This window comes from Pan troglodytes, chromosome 2 (genome assembly GCF_028858775.2).
Source record: "Pan troglodytes isolate AG18354 chromosome 2, NHGRI_mPanTro3-v2.0_pri, whole genome shotgun sequence".
Lineage (NCBI taxonomy): Eukaryota > Metazoa > Chordata > Mammalia > Primates > Hominidae > Pan > Pan troglodytes.
In genome coordinates this window covers 115,235,242-115,250,978 of record NC_086015.1, presented here as the reverse complement: position 1 = coordinate 115,250,978, position 15,737 = coordinate 115,235,242, and the positions used below count along the sequence as shown (strand labels likewise).

At 40.3% G+C, this 15,737-nt stretch overlaps 1 protein-coding gene across 24 annotated transcripts in view; it reads right to left on the bottom strand.

Moving 5' to 3' along the window:
- The window catches only part of PHLDB2 (pleckstrin homology like domain family B member 2), a 241,497-nt gene that overhangs the window by 59,592 nt on the left and 166,168 nt on the right, over positions 1-15,737 (bottom strand). For 23 of the 24 annotated variants that reach the window (XM_063806969.1, XM_054680879.2, XM_054680877.2 and 20 more), the window contains one exon: positions 3,020-3,403. In XM_063806969.1, the coding sequence (XP_063663039.1) occupies positions 3,020-3,403 (384 nt within the window). Of the gene's footprint in view, positions 1-3,019; positions 3,404-4,985; positions 5,128-15,737 lie in introns of those variants that run through there. The other variant, XM_054680883.2, reaches the window with a different exon arrangement.

Below are 15,737 nucleotides of genomic sequence, written 5' to 3'. Positions count from 1 at the left end.
TTCTTAAAACCCTTTTGCAGCCAAAGGAGAGAGGAGTGCAAGGGACTCAAAAGGAGGAAGATGAGCCACTTTCCAGACAACTTTTACCTCAGGAGGTGGTTCACAAAGGCCAACTAAAATTAGCATATTTCCAAAGTCATCTGCATCTGTGTTACATAAAGCAAGTTCTTGACTGGTAACTCTCAGGTTTTCTAAATATCATTAAGATTGTTTTGTATAGTTAAGTCAACTTACAGTGTTTTTCACATTCCTCTCTTCTCCATTTATCCCTAAATCGATTATTAACATTGTACTTTGTTAGGCAAATAATCCAGTGTGGAAATTAATTGAAGAGAAAGAGCATGCAAAACAAATAGGAAGGTTGTTTTAAAAAGAATTTTCTGTCTGCTGTCTCAAGGTAATATATGTCCACCTTCAGAAAGTAATAAGTAAAAAAATGTGTTTCTTGGAATCCATCAGCTCTGCTCACTTGTACTCTTTCTACACTGCTGTATGGTAACCTGGGTGTCCTTGATGTTTCCTGCCTCTAAAGGATGCAGAGTCTTACCTCTCTTGGCAACAATAGATGCTGCACTAAGCTTCAGAGGCCTCCTATTCCACAATTACACGCTTGAGCAATTAAAAACATCTGCCAAGATCTGCTCGTGTACGCACCAACAGCATTCTTGTCATAGTCTTTAGAGACAGCACACAGCTTAATGTTTTTAACAAAAAACTGGCAGATCTCCATAAAGGAAGATATGTGAAAAGATTTAAGATCAAAAGGAAGCAAAGGGTTTCTAAGGAAGCCCAATGGCTGATGACAACAGCTCAACTTTTCAAGTGATGGGTCATTTACTGTGCCTGAACAACAACTTTTGATTCCTCCCTGCCCCTACTTTCTTCCCTATCCTGGTTTCTAATCATTGCAACTCTCTGCCCACAGAAACAGATGTCCTGTTCAGAATTAGTCTCCATTGAGAATTAGTAAGGTAAACATGGTCACTATAGCAAAAAGAAGGGATGGGTAGGGCTCAGTGGCGCACCCTTGTCATCCCAGCACTTTGGGAGGCCGAGGCAGGCCGAGGTCAGGAGTTCGAGACTGGCCTAGCCAACAGGGTGAAACCTTATCTCTACTAAAAATACAAAAATTAGCCAGGCATGGTGGTGTGTGCCTGTAGTCACCACTACTCGGGAGGCTGAGGCAGGAGATTCGCTTGAACCGGAAGGCAGAGGTTGCAGTGAGCCTAGATTGCACCACTGCACTCCAGCCTGGGTGACAGAGCAAGACTCTGTCTCAAAAAAAAAAGAAAGAAAGAAAAAAGAAGGGATTGATGTCCAACATGTATTCAACAGTCCGAAGTCCTGATGTGTATCATGGAAAAACTCACTAGGTAGATAATGATTTCTGACTAGGAACATTCAGTGTAAAAGTCTTGCTGTAGCTAAACAAACACACAAACTCCCCTGAAAAATGCCCATGTGATAAATTACTGCCAGAATTTAGTACCATGACAATATCTTCCTCTTAAAGAGTCAGTGTCCTTCTCTTATAACAAAAGATTAACTAAAGAATCTCACAGTTGAACTTAATAGTAAGCATCAAGTAAGCAAATCAATACATTAATCCTACTTACTCCTAAATAAGTAAATCTACCTTGTGAATATCATATCTGCTTTTTCCTCCTATTTACTATTTCTGTTATTCTAATTTTAGTCCAATAAAATTTATATCTTTCATTGTAAGCTCCTTCAAATCATTTTTGGAGAAATTTAAAACCTAAATTGTTGTAGAAAAAAATTCTTAACCTGTGTGAAAAAAACGTAATAACAAAAGATTTTGGGGTTCTAAGTCCTGTACAAAAAGAAAAAGAAAAAAAAATTTAAAAGATTTTTCCTTAAACTCCATTTAACAAATCCTCAAAAGGATGACAATTTTAAACCAACATACAACCAGAAGACTAAATAGTACTTATGAGTACCAATAAATCTTAAACTCCTATATGCCCAAAAAATATAAATAAAGTCAAAATAAAGACTAGTTATGATAAAAGGCTCATCTGCTTACCACAAACAGCTCTTACTCCTCAGTAAAACACAAGAAAAATAAAACAATTTAAAAAATGGGTGAAGAACATGAATAAGTGGGTCAAAAAATACAAATAATAACTGAAAATATGAAAAGATCCCCAACTTGATGCATAATTAAAGAAAAGCAAATTAAACTTCTATCAATTTGGCTAATTGGAAAATTTTGACAATATGCAACCTTGGCAAGTGTATGGAGAACACTTGTGTTTATATGCACATATAAACTTAGTCAAAGTGTCACCTGGATATATAGACTCTTTTTTCAATATGGTCTTTTAGAAGTATGATTTGGAAATATTGAGTAAAGTGAAAAATACACAAACTCCTTGACCCAGCAATTCCACTTTTAGTAAGTGATCCCACAGACACATTTGCAGAATTGTGCAAATATATATATGCTACAATATTTGCTGCATATGGATTTTATTAGCAAAAAAAAAACCCTGAAAATAAATGGTAGTTGCAAACAAAAGAAGAGCAATTGGTCATTAAAAAGAATGAGGTAGAGCTGTGTATACTAATATGCAAGATGCCCAAGGCATTTAGTGAGGGAAAAAAAGTACAGAACACTGTGTGTGTGTCTGTCTGTCTATGCCTATAACAGATAGCCATATATACACAGAAAATATTAGGAAGGCAGGTAAGACAATTTTAGCACCAGTTTTACACCTGCTTATCACTCAGGTGTACAACCTGAAAGGGTGCAGGGAGAAGAGAAATGTGCTTTCTTTCTACTCTTCTGTGCTGCTACATTTTTTACAGTGCGAATTTGTTACTTTACAGTAAACACCCTAATTTGCTGCACCTTGCTCAGCTAATGACCTCTTATATTGAAACTTCACTGAAAACATCCTGGATAATTAGCATGATAAAATCATCAGTTTCCATGCCAAAGCATATGCACAGCCCTAGACCTTAAATCCTAGTATCTTTGCTGGGGCAACATTACCTTTGGTAGGATACTTAGATAAGAGGACTCGCTGGAAGCTTTCGGAAAGGTGGAGGATGGTGGTGGAGGAGTCCGGGTGAGGTCGCTGAGTAGTTCATCATTCCTGGTGCTCCTGGGGGTAAAGAAGCTGGCACTGCTCTGACTGAGACTCCCACAGCTTGCCAAGTCTGCATCAGGGAGGGAGTCTTTCCGGTGGCACCTGTATCTTGTGTCAGGGCTCATGAGGGCTTCTTCAAACACAGACTCCTCATCAGAGAGCTGCAGCTTCTCAAGCTCCTTGTTGATTTTCTGCACATCTTCCACGGTGGTCCCAGTAGATAAGCGACTGTCAGGCTTTGTGTATTCAGCACAGAGACTGAGGATGGTCTCCAGACGCTGTCTCTCCTGGAACACAGGGAGGAGGGGGAGGTCAGTGGGTTTGTGAGAATGAACACTACTCCAAATAAAAAGACTGAAGAGGCTGGGACAACTGGTGCTTGCATTCCATACATAAACCCACAAACACTTGGCTGGTGATGATTTTCATAATCTTTGACGGATGCATTTAAAGATCCAGGTGAAATGGGGTTTAACAATGCCCAACTTTCCTCCCAAACTCAATTCTGGCTTCTACTCTCTCCCCTTTATTGGTATATCACAGGGCTGGCCCTAGCACACATCAGCACTCAGTAAGCCTTTTCATAACTTATGAATTCTCCAAGGTTTCTGAAGGGTGGGGTTAGGGAGAAAGACAAGGTCTTACTCTGTCCCAAAGGCTGGAGTGCAGTGGCACAATCATAGCTCACTTTATTTAACTCCTGGGCTCCAGTGATCCTCCTGCCTCAGCCTCCCAAAAGTTGCTGAGATTACAGGCACATGCCATTGCACCAAATTCATTTTTTTTAAACCTCCATTTCCTATCTATCCTCCTTCAGCCTCTACTTATCTACCTTCAACAATATCTAGCTTTTTCATCACTACTGACTTAATACTTGTGCTTAAAATTAATTCTCTAACTTCCTAAATATTAACCTACTGTTAGACTACGTGCTAGACACACAAAGAGAAAAACAGCTACTTACTGAATCTTTTAATTTAAAAGACCTATGTCTTCAATTTTTTTTTCTTGAAAATTTTCTAAACTTTTTAATGCCTGGTCACCATATAAAGGTCTTTCTCTACTAATTTCTTATATAATTAAAATTATAAAAGAGATAGAATGTTGCACTAAAATGAAGAACATTTCACATGAAGTCCAGATACACACCGATGTAACTCAAATTCACAGGTCATTAAATCTTTGATTAATTTAGCTCGAAAATAAAATTTATTTTTAAAAAATCAATCCATAGGCCATTGATATCTATAACAGCACTGCAATCTTACCGGACTCCCCATGCAACAGGCAGATATCTATGATTTTGAACTTTAAGTAGGTTAATTATATAGTTTGTGAGCAACAGGATATAATTTACAAAATGCTTCTCTGCTTCTCATAAACCTAGACAGCATTGCTTGAGGTAGGAAATCTCAACATCTTTACCTTTCACATTAATTCCAAGGCCAAAGTGAAAAAAGAACTAAAAACAAAAACCATCTATTGTGATCACATTTACCACACTGAGAAGAGGCTTCACACGCTCTCCATAGAAAAACATTTTCCAAACTGCTTATCAGCAATAAAGCAGAAAAATATTAAGCATCACTGGACTGCTGTTCTCATTTCAATTGCAGCTAATTTGTAAAGACAAACTTTACAAGACAATTAGCTCTTTATTAGTTGATGCTATTAACAAGTAGAAAAGTCAAATAGGAACAGACCAACATAACTCCTTAGGTTCCATTAAATACATTACTCAAATGACAAGACAGATATTTAAGGTGTATCTGACTTACATTTGCCCTCTAAAGTAATCCCCCAACAAAAAAGTAAAAGAGCAATAGCTTGATCAAAAGGACTAATAAACTAGTTCCTACAAGCTCGCACCTCCCTTTCACTGCCTGAACTTCTGGACTCCAGCTGCAGCTCCGTCCTCATGGCCTCTTCCCACGGCAGGCACTCATAGCTACACACTCTCATCTTGGGCTCTTCTGCACCCTATCCATCCAGGAGCCCTGGTACTTATTTATCTCTTCAGTTTCCACCAGCTGCCAAGCCCTGCCCACCTCAGCTTTATAGGGAGGAAGCAGGGGGGACATAGCCTTCATTGCCTTATTTTAAACTTCTCCAACAATCTGGAAAAGTCTACATGGGCATATGCAAAAACAACCTCCAAGAGCATATGTAAGGAGAGGGAGAGGGACAAGATGTTACATTTTACTTCTCAATAGCATCTATATTAGAGGCGAATCTCTGAAGAAAAGTTCTTTTTCTGCCACTTAGGTAATTAAGTTGAAGCATCTAAACTCAAGTCTTTCCTAATCTTTGTAGTATAACATGTATATATTACCCTTGGCATAAATATTTGGGATTATCTGAAAGTTGTCCATTTCCAATTACCTGGGCTAAGGTGTGGTGTTCAAAAGCATGAAAGATATTTCTGTCTAGCCTGGAATACATAGAAAAATTCCTCCCACATGGCCTTCCCAAAATAGTTTCTTTTTCTGCAGTGGTATTGCTTAATTCCAAAGGGAATAAATGATCCCAGCCTTAAGATGAATGCTATTTCAGACAGTGAAACGCAGTATTCAAAGGCTTGTGCACAGGAAGTTTGGTCTACTGGTATGTGTTTCTTTCTATTCTTATCACCCCATTCACAGCCAATCTGTCCAAGTTTGAATCACTGACACATGCAGCACTGCTGCCCACGAGTTTAAAAGAAAACCAGGTTGCACTGAGACACACTGGCCCTATAAAAGCTGCACTAAAGAGAAATAAACTGATGTCCAAGGTGCGTCAGAAGAAAGTCTGTAAGGCATTTCAGAAAGCATTACAGGAAGCCTTTTAAGGAAAACTCTGAACAGAAATTACTGTCATAAGATAATTCTCCCTTCAGCCTTCTGCACTCTGGAGTCTTCTTCCTTCCCATTCATCATGCCAATAGCCTGCAACCTGCATGACCCAAATCCAGAATGACCATTCCAGACCAGAACCTCTCAAGAATCAAAGAGGGCACTGTTACTAATTATGCTGGAACCTCAAATGCAAACTGGGATTGGTCCTGGCAAACTGTGATGTCTGTCCCCCTACTTAAAACCAAACTTTCTTTGAAGCTTCACCTAACAACCTGCTATTTAATAAGTCAAGAGGCTAGCTGCCCTCTGAGATTTCCAAATCCTACCCACCTTTCCAAACTAGGAATCTAGTGTTCATTCTCTTGAAAAGTCCAAGTACAGAGCCTACATACCTTAATGCTCCAAAATATCAGTGCTAAGAATTTAGAAAGTAGGTCATCTTGAATAAAATTATTTTACATATATTTTTTATTTTTTTCGCCCTTCCCATTTCTCCTTTTCTTCATCTCTATCTCCCACATATATCAAAGGAAGTGTTGAAGGAGACACAAGATTTTAGAAAGTATACATAAAGAAAATTGTGTGCAATTTTTCACTTAGAGGTTAAAGGGGAAAAAATGGTGATGGGCTAGGGGTATGTTTTTTGACCTCTGAGCTTTTTTCCATCTTCAGAGGACTGTGTCTGACATTGTTCCCACTGCAGATTCACAGCCCTCAGGAGAGGGTACATCCATCTCCTAAACCCATCCAAGGGCCCTTGTAACTAACACCAACCAGTGTAGGTCACAGGACGGTACACATACTGCATAAATACATACATTATGCAGAAAACCAACTGCTGACATTTAAGCACAGGTGTAATCTTTGCTAAAAACCTTTTGTTATAACCAGTATATTGGGTCACGTATTACTTAAAACAAAAGGTCAACCTTTAATTTTTAGATATAATTTAGTTGAAATGGGATTTTTTTTTTTTTTAGGAGGACCTATTATAACTGGTGTGACTTGACTTCTCTCTTCTATTAGCCCCAGGACTTCAATGTCTCCATAATCTTCAGTTCAACAAAGGTCTACTAACTTACTTATTGTCTAGTAACGTGCTGGGGATCCATAAATGAAAAAGGATGGCAAGATGAAAATTCTTTTCTTTTTTTCTGAGACAAAGTCTGTCAATGTCACCCAGGCTGGAGCACAGTGGTGCACTCAAAGCTCACTGCAAGCCTCGATCTCCTGGGCTCAAGGGATCCTCCCACCTCAGCCTCCAGAGTAGCGGGGACTCCAGGCATGCAACCTTGCCCAGTTAATTTTTTAATTTTTTGGAAGAAAGATGGCATCTTGCTATGTTGCACAGGCTGGTCTCAAGCTCCTGGACTCAAGCAATCTTCCTCTCACCTTGGCCTCTCACATGAGACACTGCACATAGCAAAGCATAGCATTTCTACCCTCAAATCTTTAATAGGAGGCACAAATAGGTGATCAGTTATAAAAGCAGTGATAACAGAAGTTTATAGACCACCTATGAGTTCACAGATGGGGAAACAGTACACAAAAATTACAGAAAAACAAATTTGAGTCCTCAAGGATAAATGTGAGTCTGTCTGGTCTACTGGGACAGTGGGGTGGGCAGGGCATTTCCATAAAAGCACCACAGAAGCAAAGGCATAAAGCTGTGGCATATCATGGTATGCTCAGAGATCAGCAACTAGTATGTGGCTAGAGAGATGGGGTCTTTTGGGGGAAGAGGAATGAGGTACCTGCACAGAAATGGGTCACATTTCTTCCTCTTAGGGATTACAACAGCCCTAAAGTAAGTTTTGGAAACCACAAGAGTCAGGAACCCTGGTCTGAGTGAGTGGTGGAATGAGAAAAGCTGGTGCTGACAGCAGGTATGCAGACTTCCCAGGATTCCATGTACAAATCCTCATGTTTCAATTAGGTAATGACAGAAAGGAGGGAAAACAGAAGCAATGGCTCAAAGTCTGTTATATGGGTCTGTCTGTTTTAGAGATAAATCCTTGAGGGTAGTAACTGGGCTATTACAATCAGTTCACCTCTTTCTGGACACAGGGTAAGATGGCTCCTCTCTTCCTCACCCTCAAACTGGATATGGCCCTCAGACTTGTACCGGCCAATGAAGTGTGAAAAGCAAGGTGTATCACTTCTGCATGAACAACAGCCAGGGCATGATTCATCACATGCCTTGCTCTAACATGGCAGAGTGGCTCTCCAGATTGGCTGCAGGTGTTGGCTCCATCAGGAAACGTGGAGCAGAGGCCTCTTTTAACCCACACTAGTCCTGGAGTGTAAGAAAGAAACAGACCTGTATTTAAGCCTTGGAGTTTTTTTTTAAATTTTATTAATGGACTTCTACATTATGACTAATAAACCATGTGCAATTTCAGGCAGAACACTTTTCCAAAACTTAGAGATGAGGGACTCAGGGATCCTACTAAAGAAAGCTCAGTTACTTATTGGGTAATAAATAATTTGTCTTTGCCCAAAGAGAGGTCTGACCTTTGCCATTGGCTTCTGGGAGATAATCTATGTCATACTCAGCTGCAGTGTCTTTGTTTAGGGTAGAGTGGGCCACATGTGATGATCTTAGGGTATAAGCTGGCCACTCCAGAAAGACCAATTATGTGATTTAGTGTGGGGGCCTTAAGTCATGGGTTATCAGCCAACCTGGAGACTGAAATTAACCATGTGGGAAACTGATCAATCAGTAATGCTTATGTGATGAAGTCTCAATAAAAACTATGGCAAAACCCCATCTCTACAAAAAATGCAAAAATTACCTGGGCGTGGTGGCTCATGCCTGTAGTCTCAGCTACTTGGAAGGCTAAGGCTGGAGGATCACTTGAGTCCAGGAGGCGGAGGTTGCAGTGAGCTGATATAGCACCACTGCACTCCAGCCTGAGAGACAGAGGGAGAACCTGTCTCAAAAAAACAAAACAGAAAAAAATAGCTGATCACGGTGGCTCACACCTGTAATCCCCAAACTTTGGAAGGTTGAGGTGTGTGGATCACCAGAGGTCAGGAGTTTTAGACCAGCCTAATATGGTTAAACCCTGTATCTACTAAAAATACAAAAATCAGCCGGGAGCGGTGGTGGGCGCCTGTAGTCCCAGCTACTTGGGAGGGTGAGAAAGGAGAATTGCTTGAACCCAGGAGGCAAAGGTTGCAGTGAGCCCAGTCGTGCTACTACACTCCAACTTGGGCAACAAAGCAAGACTCTCTCTCAAAAAACAAACAAACAACAAAAAACTGTGGGTACTACAGCTTGGGTAAGCCTCCCTGTCATGTGCACACTATCACCTACCAATGCTTAATGCTGGTAGAGTAACACTTTCTGACCTACAGGAAAAGGACATGCAAGTGTTGCCTTTGGAAATCTTTGGACTCTGCCCTGTGCGTGTCTTTCTTTGGCTAATCTTTATCTGTATCCTTTCCCTATAGTGAATCGTAACTGTGCTTATCATAGCTGTCAATGGGTTCTGTGAGTCTTTCTAGTGAATTATCGAATCTGAGGGTGGTCTAGGAAACCCCAGAACTTGCGGTTGGTGTCAGATGTGGGGAAAATCTTGTGTGGAGACACTGCTCTTCAGACTTTTCACTGGCTTTCACATTTACACAAACATTGCCTTAGTATTGTTTTTATCAGTTTAGGACAAATGATCTCATTTGTATATAAAAGTGAGGGGTTTTTATCATTTGGTTTTACAAATTATCTTTATGGAAGTCAGTTCAATATCTAGCTTCTTAGCCACACATTATTTTATTTTATACACTGGCTGGGAAGTCTGCCTTCAGGCTTGTGGTCAGGAAAACACTTTACTCTGCCACCCTTAGTTTAAATAGCATGTGCATGTATGCGTGCACCATCAGTAGGGCTGAGCTGGAAAGAGGAAACAAAAGTGTAATGCCTTTGTATGACTGTGTCTGCTCTGGAGGCAACTGTAAGTTATTGGAGAATGTGACAGCCACTAACTGACCAACATTTGTTATGTGCAGATTACTACTGATATTTTGTATGCTAATGCCTATTCTCCCAAAGAATAATAGATAACTGTACTGAGAGTGAGACATATGTGAATAACTAGGACAGCATTTACCAGTCATTGATTTTTCAATACCCACTTCTCAAACATGCTCAATACACTTACATACACAAACACACTGCCTAAGGAGACCAAGGCCATTCTGCTTAAATTCCCTAGACTTCCCTCTTCTATCTTTGTCCATCTAGTCCTCCTTTCATCAACGTACTATAGTGGCTAAATGCATGAACTCTGGAGCCAGACCACTTAGGTCTGAATCTGGGTTCTGCAGCTACCTGTGTGACCCTGGCCAAGCTATTTAGCTTCTTTGTGTCTCGGTTTCCTCAAGTATAAACCAGAATTACTAGAATATCTACCTTATTGGGTTATCATAAGGATTTATATATATGAATGTATACAGTTATGTGTTGCTTAACAATGGGGATATGTTCTAAGAAATGCAAGGTTAGGCTATTTCATTTTTGTGCAAACATCAGGGTGTACTTACTCAAACCTATATAGTATTAGCCTACTACACACCTAGCCTATATTGTAATAGTTTATTGCGCCTAAGCTACAAACTTGCAAAGCATGTTACTGCACTGAACGTTGTAGGCAATTGTAACACCATGGTAAGTACTTGTGTATCTAAACATACCTAAACATAGAAAGTACACTAAAAATATGGTATTACAATCGTATAGGACCACTATCATATTTGTGGTCCATCATTGACCAAAATAAAATATCTGCACACACAACGACATTCCAGTCAACAAGGTGCTACATATACAAAGGTAGTCCCATAAAATTATAATGGGTGTCATCTTCCATTCTCTAACCTGAAAAACGTAAAGGAAAAAAAAAGATTATAATGGAGCTGAAAAATTCCTGTTTTTTAATGACATAATAGCTGTTGTAACATAATATGTTGCAACATATTACTCATGTGTTTGCTGCGATGCTGATATAAACAAACCTACAGCAAAACATGTTGAGGAATCCCTAGCTTACCCATGGGGTGACCCTCCCAAAGGTAGCTCAGACTTTTAAGGTAGGGTGTGGTGGCTCACGCCTATAATCTCAGCACTTTGGGAGACCAAGGCGGTGGATCACTTGGGGACAGGAGTTCGAGACCAGCCTGGTCAACATGGTGAAACCCTGTCTCTACTAAAAATACAAAAATTAGCTGGGTGAGGTGGCACGCACCTGTAGTCCCAGCTACTTGGGAGGCTGAGGTGGGAGGATCACTTGAGCCTGGGAGGCAGAGACTACAGTGAGCTGAGATCACACCACTGCACTCCAGCCTGTGTGACAATGAGACACTGTCTCAAATAAATAAATAAATAAATGACTTAAAAAAACAAAAAACAGAAAGCCAATCTCTTGACACATTACATCAGACCCCAACTGAAAGGGTTACTGTCTACTTTAGAATTCTTACACTTTTAAATGATTCCCACCTATCCCCAGAACAAAATAGTAGTCAACAGCAGTTAGCTAAAACTCACTGAGTGCTTGCTGGGTGCCAGACACAATCCCCACCTGTATTTTAATTTTTAATTTTCATGACTTTGTGGGGTGTGGTTTTATTCTAATCCCCATTTAACAGATAAGGAAAGTGAGGCACAGAGAGACTTAGTAACCTAATTAGAGGGCCCACTCTCATGCAACTAGTGGCCAGTGTGAATAGGAAAAATCATTGCCGTTATCTTTCATAATACACTTTTGCAAGATGATGAAATCATCTAACAATGCATTTCTCAGCAACACATTCCCATCATTAAGCAATGCATGACTGTTCATCTATGACACTTAGAAGGGTGTCTGGGACAAAGTAAACAGCATAAGCATTAGCTCAGTTATCTGAGGAGAGTCTCTCAGTCTTTCCAAGAGGAAGCCCTCTGCCTGCACCACTGCACCTTGTTCCCACTGTCCTGTGGCTTTGCTCTATTGATTATCCCTTCTCCTACACCTTTCCCTCTCTATTGACTCCTCCTCTGTCTGAAAATGTACTCAAGTCCCTCCCTCCCCTCCAAATAAACAAAAAGCCATCTTGATCAGATTATCCAGTAGATCTACTTTTCTACTTCCCTACTTCCCCTTTCACACCCACCACACCCACACTCCCAATCTCCAAGAAGCTGCTAATGCTCAGCACTTCCATCTCCACTCATTCCCAGAGCTTTGCAATCTGGGGCAGCATGCTCCTGCCTTTATGCAGACTGGACATCCCGAATGAGAAGGGGCATTTCGCACTTTCCCCAGGAAAATTAGGAGTAAAATGACCAGAAATAGGCAAAGTGCTTAAAAATAAAGATATCAGGACTACAGGAGGCTCAGTACCTCTCTGTCATCTTATATTTTAATGATTTGTGGAATAACTTGACTTCTTACCTCCACAGAACCCTTGGACTTTTTTTTTTTTTTTTTTTTTTTTTGAGACAGGGTTTCGCTCTGTCACCCAGGCTATAGTGCAGCGTTGCAATCTTGGCTCATTGCAACCCCCACCTCTTGGGTCCAAGCAATTCTCCCACCTCAGCCTCCCGAGTAGCTGGGATTATAGGTGCCTGCCACCACACCCGACTAATTTTTGTATTTTTAGTAGAAATGGGGTTTTGCCATGTTGGCCAGGCTGGTCTCGAACTCCTCACCTCAAGTGATCTGCCCGCCTCGGCCTCCCAAAAGTGCTGGGATTACAGGTGTGGGCCACTGTGTCCAGCTGGACTTTAAGAGCAGAATCTGTATTTCAGCTTAAGTAGAAAGAACATAGAGTTGGATTTGAAGTTCTGGCACTTATCAGACCTATAACACAGTTATTATTTTTTTAAATTAAGTTCAACCTTTCAAGCCTCAATTACATGGTCTATAAAACAGAGATGAGTAGATTAGTGCCTCCCCTTGGGATCTTGGAAGAATTCAGTAAAGAAATGTGTGTGCGAACATGTGATAGACTATGTGCTTTCAAGTCTAAAGGTGGTGCCAGTCTTGTAGTAGGTGCTCACTCTTTGTCAGTCATGGTTAGGGCGGTTTCTGTCAAAAGCGTGAAGTGAACTAGATAATTATCTTGTAGACTCTGAAGAACCATCTCTAATACTGATTAACAAGCACGCCTAAAAACTAGACCCAATTATTTTCAGGGAAAGGAAATACAGGAAAAATACGTTGTTATGCAGCCAAATGTCTCCCTGAAAAATCTGTGGGGTTTCTTTGGCTATCTAGAAGGACACAAAATTCCCTCAAGGCCACCAACTCCCTGCCCTGTGGTCCACCTGCCTCTGCCCCTGGCAACAGAGCTCTGCCCAGTTGCCATAGTAACCTGGGGAGAAAGGCATCTTGTCATTTGGTCCTCCCATGCTCACCACTACAGAGCAACACATTAAGTATAGTGGAGTCGCTTCTAGAAAGAACTACCCTCCAAAAAATCCATTGTCTTATTAAGGACACATACTTCACCCTTGACATAAAACCCAGGCTTCTCTTCACATTGCCCTGGCTCCACCCTAAACTTCAGAGAAACGGGTGTCCCCCCCTTACTGAGGGCATGCATCATTCAAATACCTGAGGAACTTTCTCATATCCTGCCTTACTCATACTTAGAAGAAGAAATTTCGTTCTTTCAATCTTATCTCATGAACCAATTCCTCACCTGTGTTTTTAAAAATTACTATCACAAAAAAATAAATACAAATAAAAATTATGATTACTCAGAAGTCTCTCTAAACCTATTGTGGTTTGGTAGCTTTCCAACTAAAAAATAAATAAAATAAAAACTGAATAAATTGCCAGGACTGGTGGCTCACACCGATAATCCCAGCACTTTGGGAGGCCAAGGTAGGGGATCACTTGAGGCCAGGAGTTAGAGACTAGCCTGGGCAACACGGTGAAATGCCATCTCTACAGAAAATACAAAAATTAGCTGAGCATGGTGGCTCACGCCTGTAGTCCCAGCTACTCAGGAGGCCAAGGCAGGAGGACTACTTGAGCTGGGGAGGCGGAGGTTGCACTGAACTGTGACCACACCACTGCACTCCAGCCTGGGTGACAGAGGGAGACCCCCGCCTCAAAGAAAAAAAAACTGAATAAATATTTACTGTTACTTGCCTGTGTCAACATTTCCCTCAAACCCACTTGCCTCTACTACTATTTCTGGCTATGTGCCTGTTTTATTTGTACTTTAAAAATAGATATAAATATAAATTAAGTATATATTTAATTACTAACATATGCTAAAGTAATGTTTATTTATTTTTATTTTCTTCCTTTTTGAGACAGCGTCTTGCACTGTCACCCAGGCTACAGTGCAATAATGTGATCATGGCTCACTGTAGCCTCAATCTCCTGGGCTCAAGTGATCCTCCCACCTTGGCCTCCCAAAGTGCTGGCATTTACAGGCATGAGCTACCATGCCCAGCCTATTTTGATTTTCATTTACATTAAACATATTCTTAAGTAATATAACTTGATTTAATTAATCCTATTAACTTTTTGGCCAATGACGTTTTCCTGACTTGTTTTTTCCACCTCAGCATTTTGTTAGGCAGATGCAAGTAAATCTCTGACCACAATTACCATTTATCTAGGATCCTCTATATTTTAGACCTTTTCCTGATGACTTTTTGCACTTTCTACTTAAAATCAACCAGCAGATGGGTGGGTTATGAAATGTTTTACTTTTAAAAAATATTAAGGTTGGAGGTGAACTATTCTTAAAAGACAAAAATATATCATTTTAAAGAAAATGCCCATTATGAATGACTCCAAAATATTCAAAGGAGAAAACAGTGTATTTCTCCCTATTGACTGAAAAAAACCGGCCATAAGTCAAAGAAATTCATGTGATCCGTATCATCATAATTTCCATACAGCATCTATGAAAAACATGCCAGATGTTTTTCTTACATAGACAGTGTTCCAGAAGGAAGTCTGCACAGTGCCTGAGCCCATTCTGTTAAAGAAATTATGCTATTGCTCTTCGCCATTAAAGAAAACACAACAAAATCTAATCATACTGTCATCTCTTTACATTTTCACTTTAGCTTGATCAAGTTCCAGAAGATCTTGTTTGCTTCTTCTGAAAGACTATAGTCTATAAAACACAATCCATTAAAATACTTTAGTTCAATCAAAATAAGTATATGAGAGGTATAAAAACCTTTAAATCCTGATGTTTGAAAACATATCCTATCCTTTAAAAAATAAGATTTTTTTTTAATGCATAAAGAAACCAGTGGGTAAAGAACTAGGAAAGTCTGCATGTAAAAAACGACAGTAGACTACAACATAACAACTGAAAGTACTATAATACAATTATTTTTGAGTCATATCACACAAAAATATTATGTGTTAATTTTTTTTTTTTTTTTGAGACAGAGTCTCACTCTGTCACCCAGACTGGAGTGCAATGGTGCGATCTTGGCTCACTGCAACCTCCAGCATCCGGGTTCAAGTGATTTTCCTGCCTCAGCCTCCTGAGTAGCTGGGACCACAGGCATGTGCCACCACGTCTGGCTAATTTTTTTGTATTTTTAGTAGAGATGGGGTTTCACTGTGTTAGCCAGGATGGTCTCGATCTCCTGACCTCGTGATTCGCCCGCCTCGGCCTCCCAAACTGCTAGGATGACAGGCATGAGCCACCGAGCCTGGCCTGTGTTAAAATTTTAAAAGCATGTCACAAAGTTTTATGTAGAGAAATGCAAAAGAGGGCTGGGCACAGTGGCTCACGCCTGTGATCCCAGCACATCAGG